Raw genomic sequence first — 23,587 nt, 5'->3', positions numbered from 1 at the left:
TTAAGGACATAGGGGTGGATAACCAGGGGAGAGTTTTTAGTTGCTGGCGAGGGGGTAGCAGCTTTGGGCTTCTGTGGCCCTTGTCGGCCTGGCGATGTCCATTGCCAAGACATAAATACCGCTTAGGGTTGGTTCAAAAGTCAGTGGGGGGCCCTCACTGTGATGCTGGCGTGGCTGCCTGAGGCTGCTCCAAAAATGTAGCCCCCATCCTGCGTTGCAGACCTAGGTAACGATCTGAGAGTCGGACAAGAGCTTGTCCGTGTGTTTCGTTCCACCTCTCCTATGAAAAAGAAGAAAACACTTACACTGGATAAGCCTGTGAAGGTTTATTGTTTAAATTTTTTCTTTTTGCCTCTGTTCCTCCAAATCTGGTCAAGGGACTGTTTTTTGGAGGGCTGCGTGATGTGGAAAACCACCATCACCTAAGCAGAACCCTTGCGGGAAAAACACTGTTCTTGGAGCGAAACGGGGGAAAAAAAGAGCTGGCCCCTTTCTTTGGTGTGTCTCAGGAGGTTACTTGGTTACCCTACAGTGACGTGACTGGTGTGATTCTGGAAAGGGCTCTCTGCTTTCAAAAGCTTGGACCTACAAATGGGCCTCTTTGGGGCTTGGGGCTTTTCCAGTGATCCTGTGGTAGAAGACCCCCACCCAGCATCCCTGTCAGAGCCAGGCCAAGTTCACGGGCACACTCAGCCCAGTTTGGATGTCTGAGGAGGACCTCGGGTGTGTTTGAGACAGGAGTGCAGTTGGAATCTGGGTCTCCGGGAGGAACTGGAGGCTCTTGCTTGTACTCTCTGTTCTCAAGCCCTTTCCTTGCACACCACACCACTGCTTCCGGTCCTGGTGGGAGGAGGGGATACAGGTGTAAAGGGGTTTGCCTCAGAGTCTTGCCCTGAAGTAGGTCCCTCATCTTCCCTGCAGTGCCTCCCCTTCCCAGCGGTGTCCTGGTGCTCTTTCTGCCAGAACTGCTTGGGCAGAGCTCACGGCCACCCTGAAGAGCTGTCCACCCTTCTCATCCTGCCTGGCAGTGCAGCTGTTTTCTGCCACCAGCTTTTGGACAATGGCTGGGCATCTTCCTGCCTCTGAGATCTGCATTTGCTGTTCCCTCCACCTGCATGCCCTTCCTCCAGAGAGATCTCTCCCTCCCCTCCTTCGGGTCCCTATCAGAAGTAGGGCCGCACCCCTAATTCAGTCTCATTCTTCATGACACTTAAACTACCTGTCATGTCACTGTCTTTATCATCTCTCTCCCCCATTAGAATGGAAGCTTCCAGAGAGCAGGGAGTCCTGTCTCTCCTGTTCCCTGCTGTGCCCCAGGGCCTTAGCACGTACCTGGCACATAGTAGGAACCATGAGTGAATAGCAGCAGTGTTCCCTCCACCCTGACTCTGTCTACTACAGTTATAGCTGAGGTTAGTTTGAAAATCACAGTGGAAACTCACTGGCGGTCCAGTGGTTAGGGCTCTGCACTTCCACTGCAAGGGGCTCAGGTTCGATCCCTGGTCGGGGAACTAAGATCCTGCAAGCCGAGGGGTGTGGCTAAAAAAAACAAAAAGAAAATCACAGTAACACAGTAATGTTTTTAGTGAGACAGGAAACAAGAAGAGATTCCCTATGGACTTGGTGTCCAGGTGGCTCGAAGTAGCTATTATGCACGATCCTGACGTGGGAACCGTTGTTTCTTCTGGAAAGCAGCTGGAGCGTGTTTAGTTGTGGCTTGTGGAAGGTCTCCTTACTAGATGTGTGACCTTGGGCAAGTCACTGATGTTTTAAAAGACTGCCTCCTCTTTTGTCCAATAGAGGCTATAATATCACTGACCTCATAGGCTTGTTGACCTCATAGGATTGCACGTGACCGAGCTTATCAAAGCACTTAGCTTAGTAACATGCGTTCGTTATTATGAGTTATCGCTAACCCTGGTCTACACGGACCCGCAGTAGTTACCACCCAACCAGAATTGTCCATGTAGAGCTGACATTGTTTATTCATTTGAACACAGGGCTTCAGGAACCTGTTTATATAGCTGCTTTTAGGGTTTACAGGGGACGGGGCCCGACCAGACAGGAGAAGAAATAAGCTGTGGACTGGAGGAGGGCAGGCTCGCCACCCACTGCTAATGAAACAAGATGCCCAAGGCTTGTGCACCAGAATCCCCTGGGCTGCTGTGACAGCACCGATGCTGGGCTCCACCCCAGCCGGGCTTGAGACCTGCTGCTCAGAACTCCAGGGAGGTGCTGTTCGGCTCTTCCCTGGATCCCTTTCCAAAGGTGTGTTAGCTCCAGAGTGACCTTGGCATCATAGAAGCGGGACATGTGATTGTCATTCTCCTCCCGTTCAAAAGATAAAGCTTGTCCTTTGTGGTGTGGGATAAGTGGGGCGTGGCCGAGCTCACTTCGTCTCTGAAGTGGGCACCATTGGGGCACAGTTTCTGGTGTGGGTAGTGAGCAGGGAGGGCTGTGCTATGGCTGCCCTTTCCCGACAGGGAAGATGCCCTGGAGTCAGTGGGGACTACCGGTGTCAGTGGACTTGACCGTTCAGAGCCTGAGTCCTTTTCTACACAGAGGGCTAAGTCGGCTTGAGTCCTGTTCCATGCAGCTGGCGAAGTGTTAGGAAGATGGAGAGAGCAGCCCAAGAACTCCGTCTGGATGTTTACAGATTCCGTAAAGCAGTTCACTATCCTGCACAGGCCTAGATAGGATTCTTTCTCAGATTCTGCTGCCTAGAAGTTCCTTGAAATACTAGCGAGCCTTCTCCCAGCACAGGAATAGCATTTACTTGCAGGTGCAAATTCAAGTCAAAGCTTAATTCCGTACAGCTAACCCAGGAAAGCACGGCAGTCAGTGCCTCTGAGCTGCTCTTTCACTGGGTGATGATTGTTCCCTTTGTGACCTGGACGGCCTGTGACAGCTGCAGGGGGAAGGGCATATTTGTGAGTTTAGGGGCTGGTGAGTTGTCAACTGGGGGGGCTTGAAGAACCCAGCTGAGATGAGACAGTGAGGGTCAGTGACTGAGATGCTTCTTGGGAGAGGGGAGGGGACATCAGGGTACCTGTGGCCAGTATCCTTGAGTTCCGAGGGTAGAATACACAGTACTGATTGCATTTTCAGGTAGCATTTCGTGCCTTTGTGATTGTCAGAATGATGTGAAAGTTTATAGAAAATTCAGAGCTTTTGGAATATGAGGCTGTCGAAACCTGGGACCCTCCAGGCACCTTTCCTGGGCTGACTTCTTTTTTCTCCCCATGTGAAAGGGAAAAAAAAATCATTTTCAATTCCAGCAGCTGTTTGAGTCACTGTTTCAAAGCTGTTCAACACACGATAAAAGATATTGTCCGTAAAACGCGCAAGGGCAGAGATGATCCCAAGCCCAGCTTTGCATTCTTACAAATAAAGAGATAAAACACTCTTTACCCCCAAACCAGGTAAATTTGATTTTTCTCCATCCTTTATTTAAATGCAGATATATATGTGTGTGTATGCTCATTTAAAAAAACTGGAATATTTTACATAGAGCTTTTTGAACTCATCTTTATTTTATTTCCCCGTCCATTATATTTTTTTAATGGCCATACACTTTTCCTTTTTCATCCAACCATTCAATAAACATTTATTGAGCTCCTGAGGTCAATAGCTTGTGGCAGTAAACAGAGATGACAGAACAGACCTCCTCTCTGGCCTCCAGTCTAGCGATTTATTCCCTTTTAGGAATAGATGGACACCATACGATGTAACCTTTTTGTTGGGTATTTGGGTAGTGTCCACTGCTTATCTATAATAAACAGCACTGTTCTCTTTTATAACTAACACTGTCTCGAATGTCCTTGTACATAATGAATGGACTGTATTTTGGTCATTACTCTAACCGTATTATCTTTCTGTGGAAAGGTCACTTTAAAATTAATTTTCAAACATGTAACTGATGAAACTTGACATTCCTGGCAGTCGGTGGGAATGAGAGGTTGGGGTTAATTCTTTTTTCATTAGCACCTTCCTTTCTCATTAGCACCTTCCTTTCTCATTAGCGCCCTGTCTTTTGCTGGCTTCTCTGGAGCAGCAAGTGAATCTGCTCTGTGGTCCTGCTGTTCCAGCTCTGCTCTGGACTGGGGGGCGGGGAAACACGGCCATGGTAGAGAAGGAATTGCATTAGGAACAAGCACAGATGTAAATGATCTCTGGCAGTTCCGCTGTAAGTCCTTGCTTACTGCTTCTGTGCCAGTGAATCGTGGCGGCTGCATCTTCAATGTAGTTCTCGATTGTGTGTGCCCAGAATCCTTGACGTGCAGGTTCTGAAAGTTCCGACCGAGCAGCTTGAGGATAGGACCTGGTACCTCTGACTCCACAGCCAAGCCTGATGGACAGCAGGCTGGAGAACCACTGCTTTGGGAAGCGTGTCCCAGGGGAATGGGGTGGGACCAGCCTTGAGGCACTGCCCTCAAGCACTGACCTTTCTCAGTTGACTTGCTGATCTGGGCAATCAGGGTTTACCACCCAGTCTCACAGTTTTAGCTGATAGACTTATAAACTGACAGATCTTCTTCCACCAGCAGGACCCCCCTTTCTCCTGATATTTCATCTCCTTGGACTCCAGCTATGGGGGAAGGTGTAGCTGGCAGTGATATCTCCTTGACTGTCCTGCTCAAGGATGCGGCAGCATCTTCCAGCCCCTCTTATCCTTAATGTCATGGCTTTCAGGAAATGAAAATCTACAGAAGCTGCCAGAGCACCTGTTCTGAGATTTTGTTGATCTCACCCTTTATCAGAGAACTCCTGGCATGATAGAAACGAAAAGCTTCCTTTCCCCAGAGGGACATTTTAAATGTTTTTACCTACTTTGATCTCATCTTTATCACGGACAGTAAGTTTGCGGAATGCAGAATTGCAGTAGTAATGTTGGGATTAAATTTTTATTACTGAGGCTTTGAAGCACAAACAAAACTTTAAAAGCCCGTTAGTAATTGGGAATTGTAATCCTGCAGAGGATACAGTTTATGGCTGTAATAACTTTAAAACACAATGATAAATATGAAAATATTATACTAGAATTTGGAGGAATGTTTTCACCTTCATTTCTTTATTAAACTGTATAGAAATTATTCTTGGGTGTTCAGTCTTATCAAATATATGGGTTAACATTAAGGTGAAAATATACAAAAATACTCTGGTATTAGTTTAAAATTGCAGTAAAGCTCTTAACAATTTTTGCAGGTTTAGCTGTGAAATACAAAGGTGAGAAACAATTTCATCACTTACAAAGGTGTAGTTTATTTAGCCTTCTTTGTGGGAAGACTAAATGTAGTTCATTTAGTTGTTGGTTCATTCATTCACTCAGTTATTCATTTAGGTAACACACACTTACTGATTACTGTGTCAGGCACTGTGCCAGTTGGTAAGGATACAAAGATGGGCTTGGGGTCATCTTTGCCCTTGTGTGTTTTATTGACACAGTATCTTTTATCTTGTGTTGGACTGCCTTGAAATTGTGACTCAAGTAGCTGCTTGAGTTGAAAATGAACTTTTTTTTTTCCCCCCACATTGGGAGAGAAACCATGCCAACTCAGGTAGAGTGTCTAAGGTTTTGATAGTCTTATATTCCATTTTCATTTTAAGGGAGACGATATAGAAAGATAAGTTCTTCATTACGTTGTAGTGTTGGAGCTGCTCGCGGCACAGTGGTGTCACGAGTCTTGAGGGCGGCTGGGATATGGTTTAACAGAAACACGTGGCAGAAGCTCAGGAGTTAATCCCTGCTAAGTGTGTTCAGAAGTAGCAGGTCAGAGATGCTTGCTGGCCGGCAGGTCCATAGTGGTCCTCAAGAGGCATTGTAGCATAGTGGGTAAGAGCTGTTGGGTCTGGAACCCGATTATCTGGGTTTGGACACTGGATCTGCAGACGCGTGGGACAAGCTAGTTAACCTCTGTGTACTGTGGTTTACTCATTTGTGAAATGGAGGTGGGAACGACAGCACGTTTCTCATATTGTCTTGGCAGGATCAGGTGAGTTAATCCGTGGAAAGTGCTTAGGACAGCAGCTGACGCATAGGGCTCAGTACATAGTGACGCTGGTGGTGCTGCTGGAGGAGCAGCGGCAACAATGCAGTAATAATAGTAGCGATAGTAGTAGCGGCAGTAGTAGCAACCTTAGCGATAGTAGCAGCCGTGGTAGTACTGGGGCAGTAGTGGTGATGGGGACCAGCAACACCTTATCATCATCATGAATTCCTTTATTCGCACCATGTCGCAGTCGCAAAAGGTCCATCTATGTAGGGGAGATCAACAAGAGATAGGGGGTCACATTTATTGATGGACTGTATTTTTTTTTTTTTTTTTTTTTTTTTTTTTGCGGTACGCGGGCCTCTCACCATTGCGGCCTCTCCCGTTGCGGAGCACAGGCTGCGGACGCGCAGGCTCAGTGGCCGTGGCTCACGGGCCCAGCCGCTCCGCGGCACATGGGATCTTCCCGGACCGGGGCACGAACCTGTGTCCTCTGCATCGGCAGGCGGACTCTCAACCACTGCGCCACCAGGAAGCCCGATGGACTGTATTTTAAGAATCAAGGAAGAATGTCTTCTTAACACTGATGTGACAACTTTGTGTTCTACCTAAGCTGTGTGCCATCAGTGACTATCACCAAAAACTGTGGGCTGGGGACTCTGTCCAGTAGTCCTGTTACCTTTTAACAAAAGGGCAAAAGGTTACCAGCCCTTAAGAGACCTGCAGCATGGGCTAGGCTGCTCTCCGCTCCCACCTTCCCTCATTGTAGTTTCCATCATAGTTGTAGCAGTGCCACCATGGAAGTCACACAGAATGCCAGTTTAGTGACTGTGTTCTCACACCTCATTCCCTCTCCCGTAACCCTTCTGCCTGGATTCTCTCTGGACATCTACACAGAAGGGCAGCAGGGAAGACAAAGGTTGGGGGAGTGTGCTTAATTCAGTGGTTCTCAAATGGGGTGCAGTCTGGAGGCATTTCTGATTGTCACATGGGGGGATTGCTACTGTCATTTTGTGGCTGGAGTCCAGGGATGCTGCCAAACACCTTAAATGCATAGAATAGCCTCTTCCATCCCCTGCCCCACCCCCGGCAAAGAATTATCTGGTCCCAAGTGTCAGTGGTGTCAAAGTTGAGAAACCCTGAGTTAACCCAAACTGGAGGGTCAGGGCCTCTGCGTCTGGCTAATGACAATTGCTGGTAAGAGTTAAATGCCATTTTTACACGTGGACTCCTTGGCTGATAATTCAGGCTCTGGGCAAAGAGGCTGGAGATGGGGGAGATTGATATCATTTATCTGAGGAGTGGTTTCTTTACAGTGAATACAGCCCCCGAGTGGCACCATTGCCCCCGTCTGTGTGACTGTCCTCTGGCAATCTTCAGAGCTCTGGAGAAGGGGTCAGTGCTTTAGCTTCAGTGTAAGAGCAGAGCCGGTGGCTGACTCCTGCTGTCCACGCCAGGCAATGATGTGTCAGGGACAGGCTGTGAGTCATGCTGACTGTGGGACTGCAGCCCCTGGAGGAGAATGATCTCATGACCCTTTGGATAAAACAGTAAAGCTTTGCATCACTCAGGGAGAGATTTCTCTAGGAAGGATGAGAGCATTTTCCAAAGGTTTTATTTTTTATTTATCTATGTAACAGACAGTTATGTAGTGCTTATTGTGTGCCAGGCAGTGTTCAAAACATATTAACTCATTAAGTCCTCATTACAACCCCGAAGAGGTAGGCTTATTCTTTCAACTCTTACAAATAAGGATGCAAAAATGGAGAGAGACGACTCAAACCTAGGAAGTGATTAGAGTCTAATAAGCCCTTAATCGTTATGCTGTGGATGAAAGTCACTGAATTTCATGCTTGGTTTCTTTTTTCAGCCAGGCTCTCGACTTCTGGCTGGTCACACTGAGATGTCAGGGAATTAGGCAGACCTGAGTGGAGTCTGCGTTGCACTTTTGTATCTCTTTAACCATGAGCATATTACTTTCTGTCTGTGAACCTCAGTTTTCTCTTCTGTAAAATGAAGTCATACCTGCTTCATGGAGAATGTGAAGATACATGGAATTCCTTATAAGTGTGCATGGCACGTGATAGGCGTTCAGGAACTCTTAGTTCCCTTCTAACCTTCTTTGTTATAGTCATATTTTTAGCCAATTGCTCTAATGTTATGGCCAGCTTGTCTTACTACCTGTGGGTAAGGTACACACTGAAGAGCCAAAAATAGACCTGGTCGGATGTTTGTTAGAGTGAGTGAATGAACAATCTGCTATAGATCTTAACGTGGTGAAGAAGTCTGATGTTTGGTGTTGGGTGTTGGGTGTGGTGGAACGATTGACATTATGCTAATTTAGCACATAGAACCAGACTTTCAGGATGAAGATGTGGGTTCTGTTTCTGTTCGTAGTTTTTAGTCAGCTTCAGTGAAGCTGTCTGTAAACCACCAAGGATGCAAAATTCCATGTCAATTACAACACACACCTTTGTTTCTGTTCAGATGAGAGTCTCTCTTGGCCTGGCAAAGTAGGAGGCCTGCATGCCTGTTGGTGGAGGGTCATGGGCTGTGCTCTGGGGTTGGTGGATTGATCCAGTGTGTGTTTCTTTCCTGGCCGGATCAGAGCACCTCTTCGGCGCTAGTGTGCTCTGTTCCCAGCAGAATAGAAGGTGACAACTTCCCATTTGTCTCAGTTCAGGACTTTTCTGCATCCTGTTCCCTCCACTTATGTCCTACTCCCCTGGCCCACTCCCAATTCATAAGCGAGTCTGAATTCTCTTCACCTAGATGGCTATCCTGTGGTCCTCCTGCTTTTATCACATGTACAAGTCAGACTATCTTTCTTTGATTATGAGTTTCCACAGGAGAGGGGGCTAACTTAATTTCTCTCTCTCTGTGTGTAGAATACCTTGTATACAAACTTAGTAAATACTTACGTAGGCATGAAGATAATGTGTCTGTACTTTATCCAGAGGGAAGAACACTTCTCTATAACCCGCAGCCAGATACATAAGAAAGAGAATCAACTCTTAAATGTAAGCACCAGAAAAGAACAGCGTCCCAGCGTCTAGAACAATGCCTGGCGCATAGTAGTTGTTTAATAAATACGTCTCGAATGAATCTGGTCTTTATTTTAAGTGTCTTCCTAAATTGCATTATAGTTAACTCTGGGTTATCCAGCATGTCTGGAGTCTGGAACTGTAGCTTTTATTAAGTATTACCATGTGTAACCAACAGCAGTAAAGACTTTGCAAAAAATTTGGACATGCGAGAGTCTACAGCACTAAAAAAACTAACAATAAACTTGATCCGGAAGTTACTTCAGGGCCTTGCTACACTTTGGGCTTGTCATTCAGTGTGTCAGTAACCACCGTGCTAGAACGAGGAAGAATTTAACAGAGTGTTCTGGTAGGATGCTGAGTAACGGAGTTTTCTCTCTCAACCTAGTAGCCAGGAATAATTTTAATGTTACTTACCGCGAAAGTTGTCTTACAGAGCGAACTGATTTGTTTTGTACTCTTTGGGCCACTTGAATGTGGCTCTCCGTCATCTTAAAGAGGTGGTTTGTTAGGACAGGTCTTCAAGTGGTACTTTTTGATTTGTCGCCTTTTGTTCTTCGTGTCAGAGAGAGAAACAAAGGGAGGGTGAGCGTGTGCGCACCAGGCAAATGTGCGGGGACCAAAGGATTTTCAAACTATGTACGTTTTCTTTTACAGATTTGAAGAAGACTCTTGCTGTGTTGTTGGATAACATTTTGCAGCGCATTGGCAAGTTAGAGTCAAAGGTGGACAACCTCGTAATCAATGGCACAGGGACGAACTTGACCAACTCCACCACAGCTGTTCCCAGCTTGGTAGCACTTGAGAAAATTAATGTGGCAGGTAAGGACTGCAATTCTATGCCCTGACGTGAAGTCAAAGCCTGCTTCGAACTCGGAAGAGAATACAGGAGCACAGTGTTCTTATTGGCATAAGATAAATCCCATAAACTTGGTATGGCCCCTGTAAAGCTCATTTTTAATTTATTTTTGAATAACACATTCAAATGCTTTTATAGTCTCTTCATGATGTGTAATATCTGGTGGTCTCCATGGCATATTTCCCATAATGCGCTCCTGGAATTACTTTTTTTTTTGCGGTACGTGGGCCTCTCACTGTTGTGGCCTCTTCCTCTGTGGAACGCAGGCTCAGCGGCCATGGCTCACGGGCCCAGCCGCTCTGTGGCATGTGGGATCCTCCCGGACTGGGGCACTGTGTCCCCTGCATCGGCAGGCGGACACTCAACCACTGTGCCACCAGGGAAGCCCTTGAGTGCCCTTTTTGGCTTTTCTTTCCCTCTTTCTTATAGGAAATTCACAGCCTTAAGTAGGAGAGAGATTCTTTTCCTTTCCCACCTCCCAGTGTCAAAACGTTTAATTGTTTCACATTAGGCAAGCTTGTTGTATTATGTTTCTGCTGTGTTCTTTGCCCTTTAGCAAGTTTTAAATTGCAAAATATCTTTTTAATAATCCAAAGTATCCCACCAAACAGGTATTAAAAATAACTTTTAATTACAACACAGAGGCAGTGTCATCTAGGCCATAAATCCTGTCTTCCCTTGCAGTTTCCAGCAGCTTCTGTAATTAGACAAGAAAACCTCCCACTGTGCTGAGCTACTGATTAATAAATGGAACCCATGCCTCTCCAGCCTCCACTCCTCCACCCCTGTTCCCAGTAGGAGATGCTGTTGAGAAGGTCCTGTCTGATTTCATGGCAGCTCTGCTGGACCTGGGGGGGCGTTTGGTGAAGATTGCTCTGCCTCTAACACTGCTGCCTCCCAGCGCCTCTGTCCTGTAGGGCCTGTGTCAACATGTCTGCTGTCATTCTCTTCCTGATGAGGGATCTAGCTGCCTCTGACTGTCTGGTTTGTGTGCCGGGCTCACAGGGAGACTTGGTGCCTGAGCTCCAAGTCTCAGGGTACAAAACTGTGGAATGAAATGGAAGGCAGGTGGTGGCTACTTATTTCAAGTGGGATCCCAGCCCTGTGTATGGAGCTAGTTTACTTGGCTAACACATATCTCTGAGCACATTCTGAAAGTCATTGGCTCTGACTAGGGCTCCTTTAGAGGTGCCACTGGTACTGTGTTTTTACTGATATTTATAGAACCAGAGTATTTTATTTTGTTTCCTTTTGGGAAAAAGGGAGCAAATTTAAAGTTATGCCTTTGATAATTAACCTCATTCTTACTCGTTTGCATCTCTCGTGTGTGTGACACACTCCATACCTTCGGGAGTTTTACTTGGCCAATTAGTAAAATAATACACATGCTTAGAATAACACAAATTATGGTCGTTCTAAGCAGGGGTGACTGTGGAAGGCTTCTGACATAGTCAGAAGGTAAACTTTGAAGGTGGGTAGGATTGAGGCGATTGAGAAAGAGACACAGACTAGAAACGGATTGTGACACAGGTAGAAAGTTGTTAGTTTCCTCTCCTTCCTTCCAGCTAGCAACCATTCAGTAAATACCAGTACAGTTCCGGAGCCTTGGAGGCAACGTGATTTTATTTACTCTCTCAGCATCTCAGAGAAGTGGTTTCACACAGGTTTTGTGACTTTAAGCATTTGGGATGGGGTGAGCCTTTGTTGCTGAGCTCAGCTGAAGACCTCCTCGTGCCAAGTAGAGAAGACATTGTGTTTGCTCTTTCTTTCTTGCTTCCACTTATAAATCATCCCAAATGGGTGAGCCTAGAAAAAAATGTGCAACCATTTTCTTAGATGTTCCTAAAGAGCTGACAGTTTCCTGGAGTACTTAATATCCTGTCTAATAAGGAAGTTCTTTATGACTGAGGGTTTGTTTCTTTGGCTGACCTGTGTGTTAGAAAACAAAAAAACTTGTTCCTCTGTGCATGTGGGTGCATATGCATTCCCTGCCCAGACACTGCGTTAGCCACAGTGGCTATAGATGTGGAATGAAGAACCCGGGCATCCTCCTTTATTTCCCCCAGAGGTTGGAGGGTCCTTTATATCTTGTCAAATAACCCACATATATTTTTTTTTTTATTTGCCAGGTCTATAGCTTAGGGTGCCAAAAAGAAGGACAAGCACTTAAGTTCCTAGTCCGAGCTCATGGTCAACCCTTTATGGCTTTTTTTTGTCCTTTTCCTGATCCATGGCTGTACTGGCAGTCATCACAACCCTCCTGTCATAGCAGGAGTGGCTCTTGAGCTGTGAGAGAGGTCGTTTTAATAGGGTTCCAATACTAGTTGAGTGAAGTTTTTCTTTCTTCCTTTCTGCATTAAGACATGTGGTAGTTGCTCAGAAATGTTCTCCCTGGTGTGACTTTACTGCTTACTCTGGTGTCTTATTGCTAACTGATGTTTCTGACTGCTTACTGTTGTGTCTTACTGCTCACTGATAGATCTTCTGGTTGGCTATAAACTGCATCTAAATTGGGTACCATAGCAGTTGAAGAAGAATTCTCTAAATTTATTTTCTTTTTAGGGATTTGTGTGTGTGTGTGTGTGTGTGTGTGTGTGTGTGTGTGTGTGTGTGTCCCCTTTTTCTTTCTCTCTTTAGCTGTGTTCTATGTGGCTTTTATTGAAAATGGCTTGTCTTACCAAATTTATTATTGCTCTTGGGCTTTTTTATTATGTGAAAATGAATGTTCTCCTAGATAAATTTAGGTGGAAATGAACTTTATGAAAATCAAGAATCAGATTGAACTGCATGTTTTTTTTAAACATCTTTCTTAGTTCACTCTCTCACTTCGTCCCAGCTTACCCTTCCACCTCCCCGTGTCCTCAGGTCCATTCTCTACATCTGCATCTTTATTCCTGTCCTGCCCCTAGGTTCCAGAACTATTTATTTATTTATTTATTAGATTCTATATACATATTAGCATACGGTATTTTTTTCTTTCTGTCTTACTTCACTCTGTATGATAGACTCTAGGTCCATCCATCTCACTACAAATAACTCTATTTCCTTTCTTTTTATGGCTGAGTAATATTCCGTTGTATATATGTGCCACATCTTCTTTATCCATTCATCTGCTGATGGACACTTAGGTTGCTTCCATGTCCTGGCTATTGTAAATAGAGCTGCAAAGAACATTGTGGTACATGTCTTTTTTTGAATTACGGTTTTCTGAGGGTATATGCCCAGTAGTGGGATTACTGGGTCATATAGTAGTTCTAGTTTTAGTTTCGTACGGAACCTCCATACTGTTCTCCATAGTGGCTGTAATCAATTTACATTCCCACCAACAGTGCAAGAGGGTTCTCTTTTCTCCACACCCTCTGCAGCATTTACTAGTTGTAGATTTTTTTTGCGGTACGTGGGCCTCTCACTGTTGTGGCCTCTCCCGTTGTGGAGCACAGGCTCCGGACACTCAGGCTCAGCGGCCACGGCTCACGGGCCCAGCCGCTCCTCGGCATGTGGGATCTTTGCGGACCGGGGCACGAACCCGTGTCCCCTGCATCGGCAGGCGGACTCTCAGCCACTGCGCCACCAGAGAAAGCCCTGTTTGTAGATTTTTTGATGATGGCCATTCTGACTGGTGTGAGATGATATCTCATTGTAGTTTTGATTTGCATTTCTCTAATGATTAGTGATGTTGAGCATTCTTTCATGTTTGTTGGCCATCTGTATATCTTCTTTGGAGAAATGTCTGTTTAGGTCTTCAGCCCATTTTTGGATTGGGTTGTTTGTTTTTTTTATATTGAGCTGCATGAGCTGCTTGTATATTGGAGATTAATCGTTTGTCAGTTTCTTCGTTTGCAAATATTTTCTCCCATTATGAGGGTTGTCTTTTCGTCATGTTTATGGTTTCCTTTGCTGTGCAAAAGCTTTGAAGTTTCATTAAGTCCCATTTGTTTATTTTTGTTTTTATTTCCATTTCTCTAGGAGTTGGACCAAAAAGGATCTTGCTGTGATTTATGTCAAAGAGTGTTCTTCCTATGTTTTCCTCTAAGAGTTTTATAGTGTCAGGCCTTACATTTAGGTCTTTAATCCATTTTGAATTTATTTTTGTGTATGGTGTTAGGAAGTGTTCTAATTTCATTCTTTTACACGTAGCTGTCCAGTTTTCCCAGCACCTCTTATTGAAGAGGCTGTCTTTTCTCCACTGTATATTCTTGCCTCCTTTATCAAAGATAAGGTGACCATATGTGCATGGGTTTATCTCTGGGCTTTCTATCCTTTTCCATTGATCTATATTTCTGTTTTTGTGCCAGTACCATACTGTCTTGATTACTATAGCTTTGTAGTATAGTCTGAAGTCAGGGAGCCTGATTCCTCCAGCTCCGTTTTTATTTCTCAAGATTGCTTTGGCTGTTCAGTGTCTTTTGTGTTTCCATACATATTGTGAAATTTTTTGTTCTACTTCTGTGAGAAATGACTTTGGTAGTTTGATAGGGATTGCATTGAATCTGTAGATTGCTTTGAGTACTATAGTCATTTTCACAATGTTGATTCTTCCAATCCAAGAACATGGTATATCTCTCCATCTGTTGGTATCATCTTTAATTTCTTTCATTAATGTCTTATAGTTTTCTGCATACAGGTCTTTTGTCTCCTTAGATAGGTTTATTCCTAGGTATTTTATTCTTTTTGTTGCAGTGGTAAGTGGGAGTGTTTCCTTAATTTCTCTTTCAGATTTTTCATCATTAGTGTATAGGAATGCAAGAGATTTCTGTGCATTAATTTTGTATCCTGCTACTTTACCAGACTCATTAATGAGCTCTAGTAGTTTTCTGGTAGCATCTTTAGGATTCTCTATGTATAATATCATGTCATCTGCAAACAGCTGACAGTTTTACTTCTTCTTTTCCAATTTGGATTAATTTTATTTCTTTTTCTTCTCTGATTGCTGTGGCGAAAACTTCCAAAACTATGTTGAATAATAGCAGTGAGAGTGGGCAACCTTGTCTTGTTCTTGATCTTAGAGGAAATGGTTTCAGTTTTCCACCATTGAGAATGACATTGGCTGTGGGTTTGTCATATATGGCCTTTATTATTTTGAGGTAGGTTCCTTCTATGCCTACTTTATGGAGAGTGTTTATAATAAATGGGTGTTGAATTTTGTTGAAAGCTTTTTTGCATCTATTGAGATTATCATATGTTTATTCTCCTTCAGATTGTTAATATGGTGTATCACACTGATTTGCGTATATTGAAGAACCCTTGCATTCCTGGGATAAACCCCACTTGATCATGGTGTACGATCCTTTTAATGTGCTGTTGGATTCTGTTTGCTAGTGTTTTATTGAGGATTTTTGCATCTATGTTCATTAGTGATATTGGCCTGTCGCTTTCTTTTTGTATGACATCTTTGGTTTTGGTATCAGGGTGATGGTGGCCTCGTAGAATGAGTTTGGGCGTGTTCCTCCCTCTGCTATAATTTGGAAGAGTTTGAGAAGGATAGGTGTTAGCTCTTCTCTAAATGTTTGATAGAATTTTCCTGTGAAGCCATCTGGTCCTGGGCTTTTGTTTGTTGGAAGAGTTTTAATCACAGTTTCAATTTCAGTGCATGAGATTGGTCTGTTTATGTTATCTATTTCTTCTTGATTCAGTATCAGAAGGTTGTGCAGTTTCTAAGAATTTGTCCTTTTCTTCCAGGTTGTCCATTTTATTGGCATACACTTGCTTGTAGTAATCTCTTATGATCCTTTGTATTTCTGCAGTGTCAGTTGTTACTTCTCCTTTTCATTTCTAATTCTGTGGATTTGAGTCTTCTCCCTTTTTTTTTCTTGATGAGTCTGGCTAATGGTTTATCAGTTTTGTTTATCTTCTCAAAGAACCAGCTTTTAGTTTTATTGATCTTTGCTGTTTTTTCCTTCATTTCTTTTTCATTTATTTCTGATCTGAGCTTTATGATTTCTTCCTTCTGCTAACTTTGGGGGTTTTTTGTTCTTCTTTCTCTAATTGCTTTAGGCGTAAGGTTAGGTTGTTTATTTGAGATGTTTCTTGAGATAGGATTGTATTGCTATAAACTACTCTCTTTGAACTACTTCTGCTGTATCCCTTAGGTTTTGGGTCATCATGTGTTCATTGTCATTTGTTTCTAGGTATCTTTTGATTTCCTCTTTGATTTCTTCAGTGATCTGTTGGTTCTTTAGTGACATATTGTTTAGCCTCCGTGTGTTTGCAGTTCTTAGAGTGTTTTTCCTGTAATTGATATCTAGTCTCATAATGTTGTGTTCGGAAAAGATACTTGATACGATTTCAAGTTTTCAGAGTTTACCAAGGCTTGATTTGTGACCCAATGAACTGCATTTCTGAGCTCTGTTTATCTTACGGAAGAGGACAGTGAATCAAAGAAATGAAAAAAAAATAGATTGAAAAGAACAAAAACCACGTTTTAACCAATTATGATTTCTCCAGGCTTAATCCCTGAAGGGACTTGAGTGTGCCTTTTTCAAAATTATTTATTTTCGGAATGATACTTTGATTTTTTTGAAAGACCGATTCTGCTGTTCTCTAGAGTTGTGATATTAAATTGTGAAGTGGAGTGAGTAGGATGGGGTCTGCACTTCTTGGCCATGTACTGACATGGCGGAAAGGTAAAAAGCTACAGGTGTGTGATGTGACAGTGCTGGCCTCCTGAGGACAGTCAGTATCTGCTTTTATCCTCGTTTTGTCCACTGTGTTGTTCAAAGCATGGCTGTTGAAGGTGTTTAATAAATACTGTCCACGTGGGTTGGATTATGCTGGAGGTGGGTGGCATTTGGTTTCACTTCTGCAAGGGTTTCTCCTTGTTGCTCCTCTTTTCCATTTATATGTATGAGGATTTGCTTGGAATTGGGACTTGGCATTCGTGGTCCTTTCTCGGGCTTGAGCAGCAGACACTGCCTAAGAAATAGGAGTTTTTGTCGGTCGTGACTGAGCTTCCCATGGGTGATTTGGTGCTGTGGAGCCTTCCTAGAATGTGATGGTTCCAACTGTAGATTGTAATATTTGAGGGGAATGGGGATATTGTGCAGCTCTCTGTGGTGTGGGGGAGGGGAGGGAGGAACGTGGGCACATGTGTGTTTGCAAATTTATTCATTTATACTCTCAAGAACTTCTTGTCATTCAGCAGCAGCTGAATAACTGGCCAACATTGATGGTTCACTACAAGGCTGAACATCATGATAGCATCCCCTTCTGTTCTGATTGCTTACAATTGCAAGGTGAATTGGGAAACAGAGCACAACCCAAGAGGATGCTTTGTGTTATTGAGTTCAAACTGAACATTAGCCAACCCTGCATTTTCCACACGTCAGTTTCAGCATGTAACATATTCTCGTATTTGGGGTTGAAGTGCAGTGTTTTTGAACTTGGGTATTGTTCTCAATAAAACAACCATAATTGTTATTCTTAGCATTAGAAAATTGATAATGAAAAATGTCCCTGCTGAGTCCCAGGGCCTGTATTTGGAAGTGCAGTTTCCCCCCTTTGGCGCTGCTAATGGACCTTGAAATGAAGTTGCACCTGTGCTGACTCCTTGCTTGTGTCCTCAAGTTTTCAGATGCGTTGGTGTGGCACCTGAAGTGTCCCAGCCCCACCCAGACAGGAGCTTAGCAGGTGACTTTCCCAGGATCAGGTATTGGCCTGTCAGTGGCACCCCAGATGCTGCCCGAGAGACAGGAGAGAGGTGAGACTGCAGGGGGCTTTTTAAAAATTATTATTATTAATCTGAGCAAGAAACAAATGAGTTCCTTCTATCTATGTGTCCCTTTCTGTTTCATTCTTTGCAAAGGCAGCAATAAGTATTTGGCTGCTTGTGAGAAACAGTCCCTTTGGTATCTTCACAGAAAATGTATGCCATTGTTGGTGTGGTTTTCACTTTGTGTGGTCAAGGGCACTTTTATTTTTATCACAAAGGAGGAGGAAGAGGAAGAAAATCCAGTTCAGAGGAGTGGTGCTGACCTGTGTGCCTGGGTATTTATAGCATTGAATCTCAACTGCCTGCAATTTTGTCGGCCAGGCAACGCTTGGCAATATCTGGAGACATTTTTTGGTTGTGACAACGGAGGAGGTGCTAGTGACATTTACTAGGTAGAGGCCAGGGATGCCGCTAAACGGCTTGCGGTGCACAGGCCAGCCCCACAGCAGAGAATTATCTAGCCCCAAATGTCAGTTGCGCGCAGTGGTTCAGAAGCCCTGATCTATAAAGTATTGTTGGAAACTGGTTTTCCCACTTATGATCAATGCAGAATGATGTTTGAGACATTGAGGCTTCCTGATCAGCCAGCTGGGATCTTCGGTCTCCTTCCCCTTTCCGAGCAAGGCTGTTTGCAAACCTCCCAGTCATCACCGCTTCTGGCTTTGCAACTGGTCTTTGAAAGCTTTAAGAGATTTTATAAACTCCCAGAACACTCTTCTGGAGTTCTGACCTTAAGAAACCTCTTTCCTGGACACAAACCAGTAAAATTTTGGCAATCTGCATTTTACTCTGGCTTATGTAGAAGGTAATTATTTCTTTTCATGAAAGAGCCACTAATTCAGAATAAGGATGGCAAAGTAGTTGGAGAGAGTGGATTTAAATTACCAGAATGTTTTAGAAGAGATTCCATTTTATTAATTTTTAAGCAGAGTATTTAATTATCGAGATATGAGCAAGTAAATAAGTTAAGGAAAATGAGAGGTCCCCAAAGATCTACTTCACAGCGTGAAATACCCTCCAGACCTTATCTGGAGGAACATCAAAGGAGATGAGACTGGAAAGGTGGGTTGGGGGATCTGTGAAGAGTTTTCAGTGTAACACTAAGGAGTTTCTATTTTGTTCTGTAGGCAGTGACAGCTGATGAGGGTTTGAAGCAGGAGGATGATTAGATGAGGTCTGTATTTTCAGAGGAAAAATAATGGCCATGTGGACGCAGGATGCTTGCGAAGGGGATCACACTGAGCCAGATGAGAGTTTAGTTGACTCGTGTAGAAGGATTGAAAGCCATGTGCGTGAGGCCAGGGAGAAGGGGAGGATTTGAGACCCACGTGGGTGGAGCTCATGTGCCGGGGATGCTGGTGGACCATGGGAGGGGGCGAGGGAGGGGCCGTCATATGATTCCCAAGGATGGAGCTTGAAAGATGACTGGGGTGGTGCTTTTATGGAGGAGGCAAGCCAGCAAAGGCAGGAGTTGGGGAGGACAGTAGTCATGTGTTAATGTGGATTTAAGGAGTGTAAATTGCCTTGCCGCAAGTCATTTGTTTAGGAATATCAGTTTAAAGGAAGTTGGAACATTGATTCTCAGGAGATGAGGGGCAGTGAAAGGCACTGTTTGTAGAGCTACGCTGCCCAGGTTCAAATCCAGGCTCCACCACTTCATACCTGTGTGACCTTGGGTGTGTTGCTTAACCTTTCAATGCCTGCATTGCCTCTTCTGTAAAATGGGGGAGATAATAGTAGTGCCCATTTCATGGGGGTTGTTTATGAGGATTAAGTGAGATCAGTATACTACCTAGAAACGTGCCTGGTGCAAAGTCAGCACTAAGTGAGCATTTGTTAATTACAGTTTAAAGGCTACACATTTAGAATATTGATATAAGAATGAAAATTGGATTGACTAATTATTATTAATATTTATAAGCAATATAATATTGACTAGTTATTGATATCACCATGGTGAAACTAATATTTCTATAGTGTTTTCTGGATTAGAAAATATTTTCATACATGTATATTACTTCTTTTGAGTGCCTTAAACTTGAAGTTCCCAAATTGACCTTTTTGTCAGTACGTGGAGACCTTTGTTATCAATATTAGAGGCTTAACGGGAATTCCACGTATTTGTCAGTAATCTCTTGGTTGCAAGAGGCAAAAATACTCAAACAGAAATGGAATTTGGGGCCCATGTAATTGGAGAGTTCAGAAGATGAGGCTGAGCTTGTGTTGCTAGATACAGACACAGGAACCGTCTCCAAGAACCTCAGCGGTACTGCCGTGGGCATTGGCTTCATTCTTAGGCCATCTTCCCAGGGTGGTGGCAGAAGTAGCCGCAGGAGGCTCTGGGTTTCTGGCAACACCCTTTGGGAGCTTTCTGTTGGCTTGGCTTGCAGTGTGAGCCTCTCCATAACCCAGTGACAGTGCCCAGTGACCTCCTGATTGGCTAGGCCTGTATCACGTAGGTCACCCCGAGATTTCATGATGGGGGAGGGTCCCTAAAGAGATTCCAAGCAAGCAGATAAAAGAGATAAAGTGATCAGAGACCCTCATCACATTATGGTTTGGATTTCCAGAGTCATCCTAAGCCTGACTCCAACTTTTCTTTCCAGGAGAGTTCAGAGGGCAAAGCTTCTGGAACGCTAACATTTCTGCCCCCATTTTATTTATTTATTTATTTATTTGCGGTACGCGGGCCTCTCACTGCTGTGGCCTCTCCCGTTGCAGAGCACAGGCTCCGGACGCACAGGCCCAGCGGCCATGGCTCACGGGCCCAGCCGCTCTGCGGCATGTGCGATCTTCCCAGACTGGGGCACGAACCCGTGTCCCCTGCACCGGCAGGCGGTCTCTCGACCACTGCGCCACCACGGAAGCCCTCTGCCCCCATTTCAAATGCTGCTGTGGCTGAGTGTGCCCCAGCCCTGCCAGGAACTAGCCCAGCCCACAGCATGCTGTTCATGTATGCCCTGATGCATTGCCATGTTTTTGTCCTCAGCCTGGAATGCCCTCCATTTTTCTGGCTTACCCTTATTTATCATCTGTTCCAAGACTCACCTGAAGCACTCTCTCCAATAAGAAGCCTTCCTTGATGTCCTTCGTGCCCCAGAGGTTTCCGGTGCCCTTGCTTTATGTTCCCATGACTGCTGTGTGCATCTTTGGACCTTTCACAGCCAGGCTCTAAGCTCTTCAAAGGCATGGACCAAGTCCCCTACATTTTTCTTTTCATCCCAATACCTAGCTGGGAGCCTGGCAGATAGCAGGTTCTCCATAAGTGTTTGTCCAGCTGAACGCATGCTTCCCTCTCCTGGCCACACAGCAGGGCAGCCACTGTCCTGAAACTTCTAGCACAACCGTGAAAGCCACACACTCAGTTCTGCATTGCAGTGTCTGCTGCTCGCCTGCTTTGGTAGTTTCCTAAATATTTTAGGAATTCCTGAAAGCACCTAGGAAGTTGACTGCTACGTTGATCAAAAGGGAAATGCCTTTTTTTGCTTTCCTACGCCTTCTGAAAACTAAGCTTCCATAATAAGATAATTTACTTTGTTATTTCTTCATGGCTAATTGTAAAAATGTAAGTAGGATTAAAAAAAAATTCTCACCAGCTACACTCTATTAGGGATTGCTCTGAATGAAGAGTTTTTGCAGAAAAGAGGCAGGGGCCCCACCAATCTCAATGCCTTTGGACTCATTACTGATCCTGCAAGGAATCCGTGGCTGTTTTCATTTGAAAAAGTGAGAGTGAGTATCCCTCTAGGGGACGCTGTGCTTCCCCAGCTGTGTGAGGGGAGCCATCAGGAAGAACAGCCTTTAGGAATGTGCATGGTGGTGTTGGCCTTGGGAAGTTGTGTGGGCGTTAGTGTTATTTGTGAAAATGCCTCCGCGGGGGGTGCTTCTGTGGATCGGAGATAGGACATACTGAAATTAGACGTGTTTGTTTTAATCAGAAGGCGACAGATCCCACTTGCTCTAATTTGGCTTTAATGAGGTATGTGTATACAGTTGTGCTATCAGCTTACATACGGTATTGATTCAAAAGACATTCCACAGTGACAGCTCAGCATATGCTTTCCTGAAGACATTCCTCTGTCTTCGCCGTTTCATCCTCTACCTGTTTGCATTGACACGTTCTTTCAATAGAAGCGTTCTAGAGCCTGAGATTTTAAAAATTCAGAAATATCTTAGAATGAAAGCTGTTTAGATGGAAGCAGGGAACTGTCTGTGTCTCCACGTTGTTGAAGAGGAATCTTAGGTTCAGAGGCTTTTGGGGTTTTGAGGAATTTTCTTTTAAGCTGTGCTTTTGGCTTTGCATATCCCTAGCTTCTAAAATTAGGCGGCCTCAATGAAAATCAGTTGCTAGTTTGTTTTTCCCATCCTCACTGGATCTCAGAAAAAGAAGAGATGGAGCATGTATGGTAAAGGTGGTCTGAAGTTCTTGGCTGAGTTTAGAAATGAAGGAAAGAGGTGTTCAATTCGATAACATGAGGAAGAGAGTTTGAGCTGCCCCACAGTTCGGCCTGCAGACATCATCTCCTGGTGGTCTCCTTTTCCTGTCCCTCCTTTGCTTTTGGACATCAGGCACATCTCACATGCATGATCACAGCCCCCGAGTCCATTTATGTCAGACTGAAGGCCTGTAGCATCAGCAGGGCCAGCCTCGGGGCTCCCGTCGGGGGTCGACAGAGGGTGCATTTTGATGTGCCTTGTCAGAGGTGACCAGCTACGCTCTGAACTGCTTTTTTTTTTTTTTTTTTTAATTTATTTTATTGTTGTTATAGTTGATTTGCAATGTTGTGTTAATTTCTGCTGTACAGCGAAGTGATTCTGTTAGACATATATGTACATTCTTGTTCTTTTCCATTATGGTTTGTGACAGAATATTGAATATAGTTCCCTGTGCTATACAGTAGGACCTTGTTGTTTATCCATCCTCTATATAATAGTTTGTATCTGCTAATCCCAAACTCCCAGACCTTCCCTCCCTCTCCCTTCCTCCCCCTTGGCAACCACAAGTCTTGAACCGCTTTTAAGCTGTCTTGATGTTTCATGTTGGTGAACTTTTCAAGTCGACATCTACAGTGGGGACTTCCTCTCTACTTGGATGCAGCTGGAGATGGGCTCTTGAAATGGAAGAACCGTGGTGAACATCAAGTGAAGGGCTTGAGCTAATGCTTGCCCTGTCCGGCGGGTGTGATCTAACAGCAGCCATAGGTTCTGGCCTCAGACTCGGAGCCCTGACTGCCTGGGCTCAAATCCCCACTCTGCCACCTTCTAGCCATGTGTCCTTGGAGAATCCCAGTCAGCTTCCTCATCAGTACACTGGGATTAAAGTACCTGGGCTGTGGTGCTATGGTGATGACTGTGAGTTAATACATGGAAAACAAAAAATAAGAGCTCAGTAAGTTTTGGCCACTGGGACATTGCAGGTGGACTCTCAACCACTGCGCCACCAAGGAAGCCCGGGACATGCACTTCTTAAGGATGCAGCTCAGGCTTCGACCTGTGACCAGGCGTGTAGCAGATGGTCAGTGCTTGTGAGTGTGTAAACTACCCAGTTCTGATGCTGTATTTCCTAGAGGAAACTGGACCTGGGGAAAGGGACTCCTGGAAGCTCTTGGCACTCACAGGCTGGACCATTGGTATCAGATAATCTTAAGCAGAACTCCCAGCCCCCCTTACTTACCCGCTGTTGGCATTTTGTCACTATCGCGAGCCTCAGCTTCATTGTGCAAGAGAGATAGTGATACCAACGTTCTACCCAAGAGCGGTGAGGATGTATGAGATAAAGGTGTGCTGAGAGCCTGCACCACATCTTGTTGTCACATACCGGCAGACCCCGCCCTTTGTGGTTAGTACCCTGTTAGAAGGGAGGGGCCCGAAGATAATACAGCAAGCACTGATGTGCCCTTTATACACCCAGCACTGCCTGGATGGTGCCAGGCCTTGTATCAGGCAGTGGGGACGCAGCCGGGTCAGAAGCTCGGGCTCCTGGTGG

General features: G+C 44.6%; 1 protein-coding gene across 6 annotated transcripts in view; it reads left to right on the top strand.

Moving 5' to 3' along the window:
- Positions 1 to 23,587, top strand: part of MGAT5 (alpha-1,6-mannosylglycoprotein 6-beta-N-acetylglucosaminyltransferase) — a 360,006-nt gene that overhangs the window by 142,386 nt on the left and 194,033 nt on the right. For all 6 annotated transcript variants that reach the window (XM_024764088.1, XM_024764090.1, XM_024764087.1 and 3 more), the window contains one exon: positions 9,692 to 9,856. In XM_024764088.1, the coding sequence (XP_024619856.1) occupies positions 9,692 to 9,856 (165 nt within the window). The remainder of the gene's footprint in view (positions 1 to 9,691; positions 9,857 to 23,587) is intronic.

This window comes from Neophocaena asiaeorientalis, unplaced genomic scaffold (assembly GCF_003031525.2).
Source record: "Neophocaena asiaeorientalis asiaeorientalis breed wild unplaced genomic scaffold, Neophocaena_asiaeorientalis_V1.1 scaffold102, whole genome shotgun sequence".
NCBI classification, from domain to species: domain Eukaryota; kingdom Metazoa; phylum Chordata; class Mammalia; order Artiodactyla; family Phocoenidae; genus Neophocaena; species Neophocaena asiaeorientalis.
Note: the sequence above shows the minus strand (reverse complement) of the source record. Positions and strands in the feature narration are given on the sequence as shown.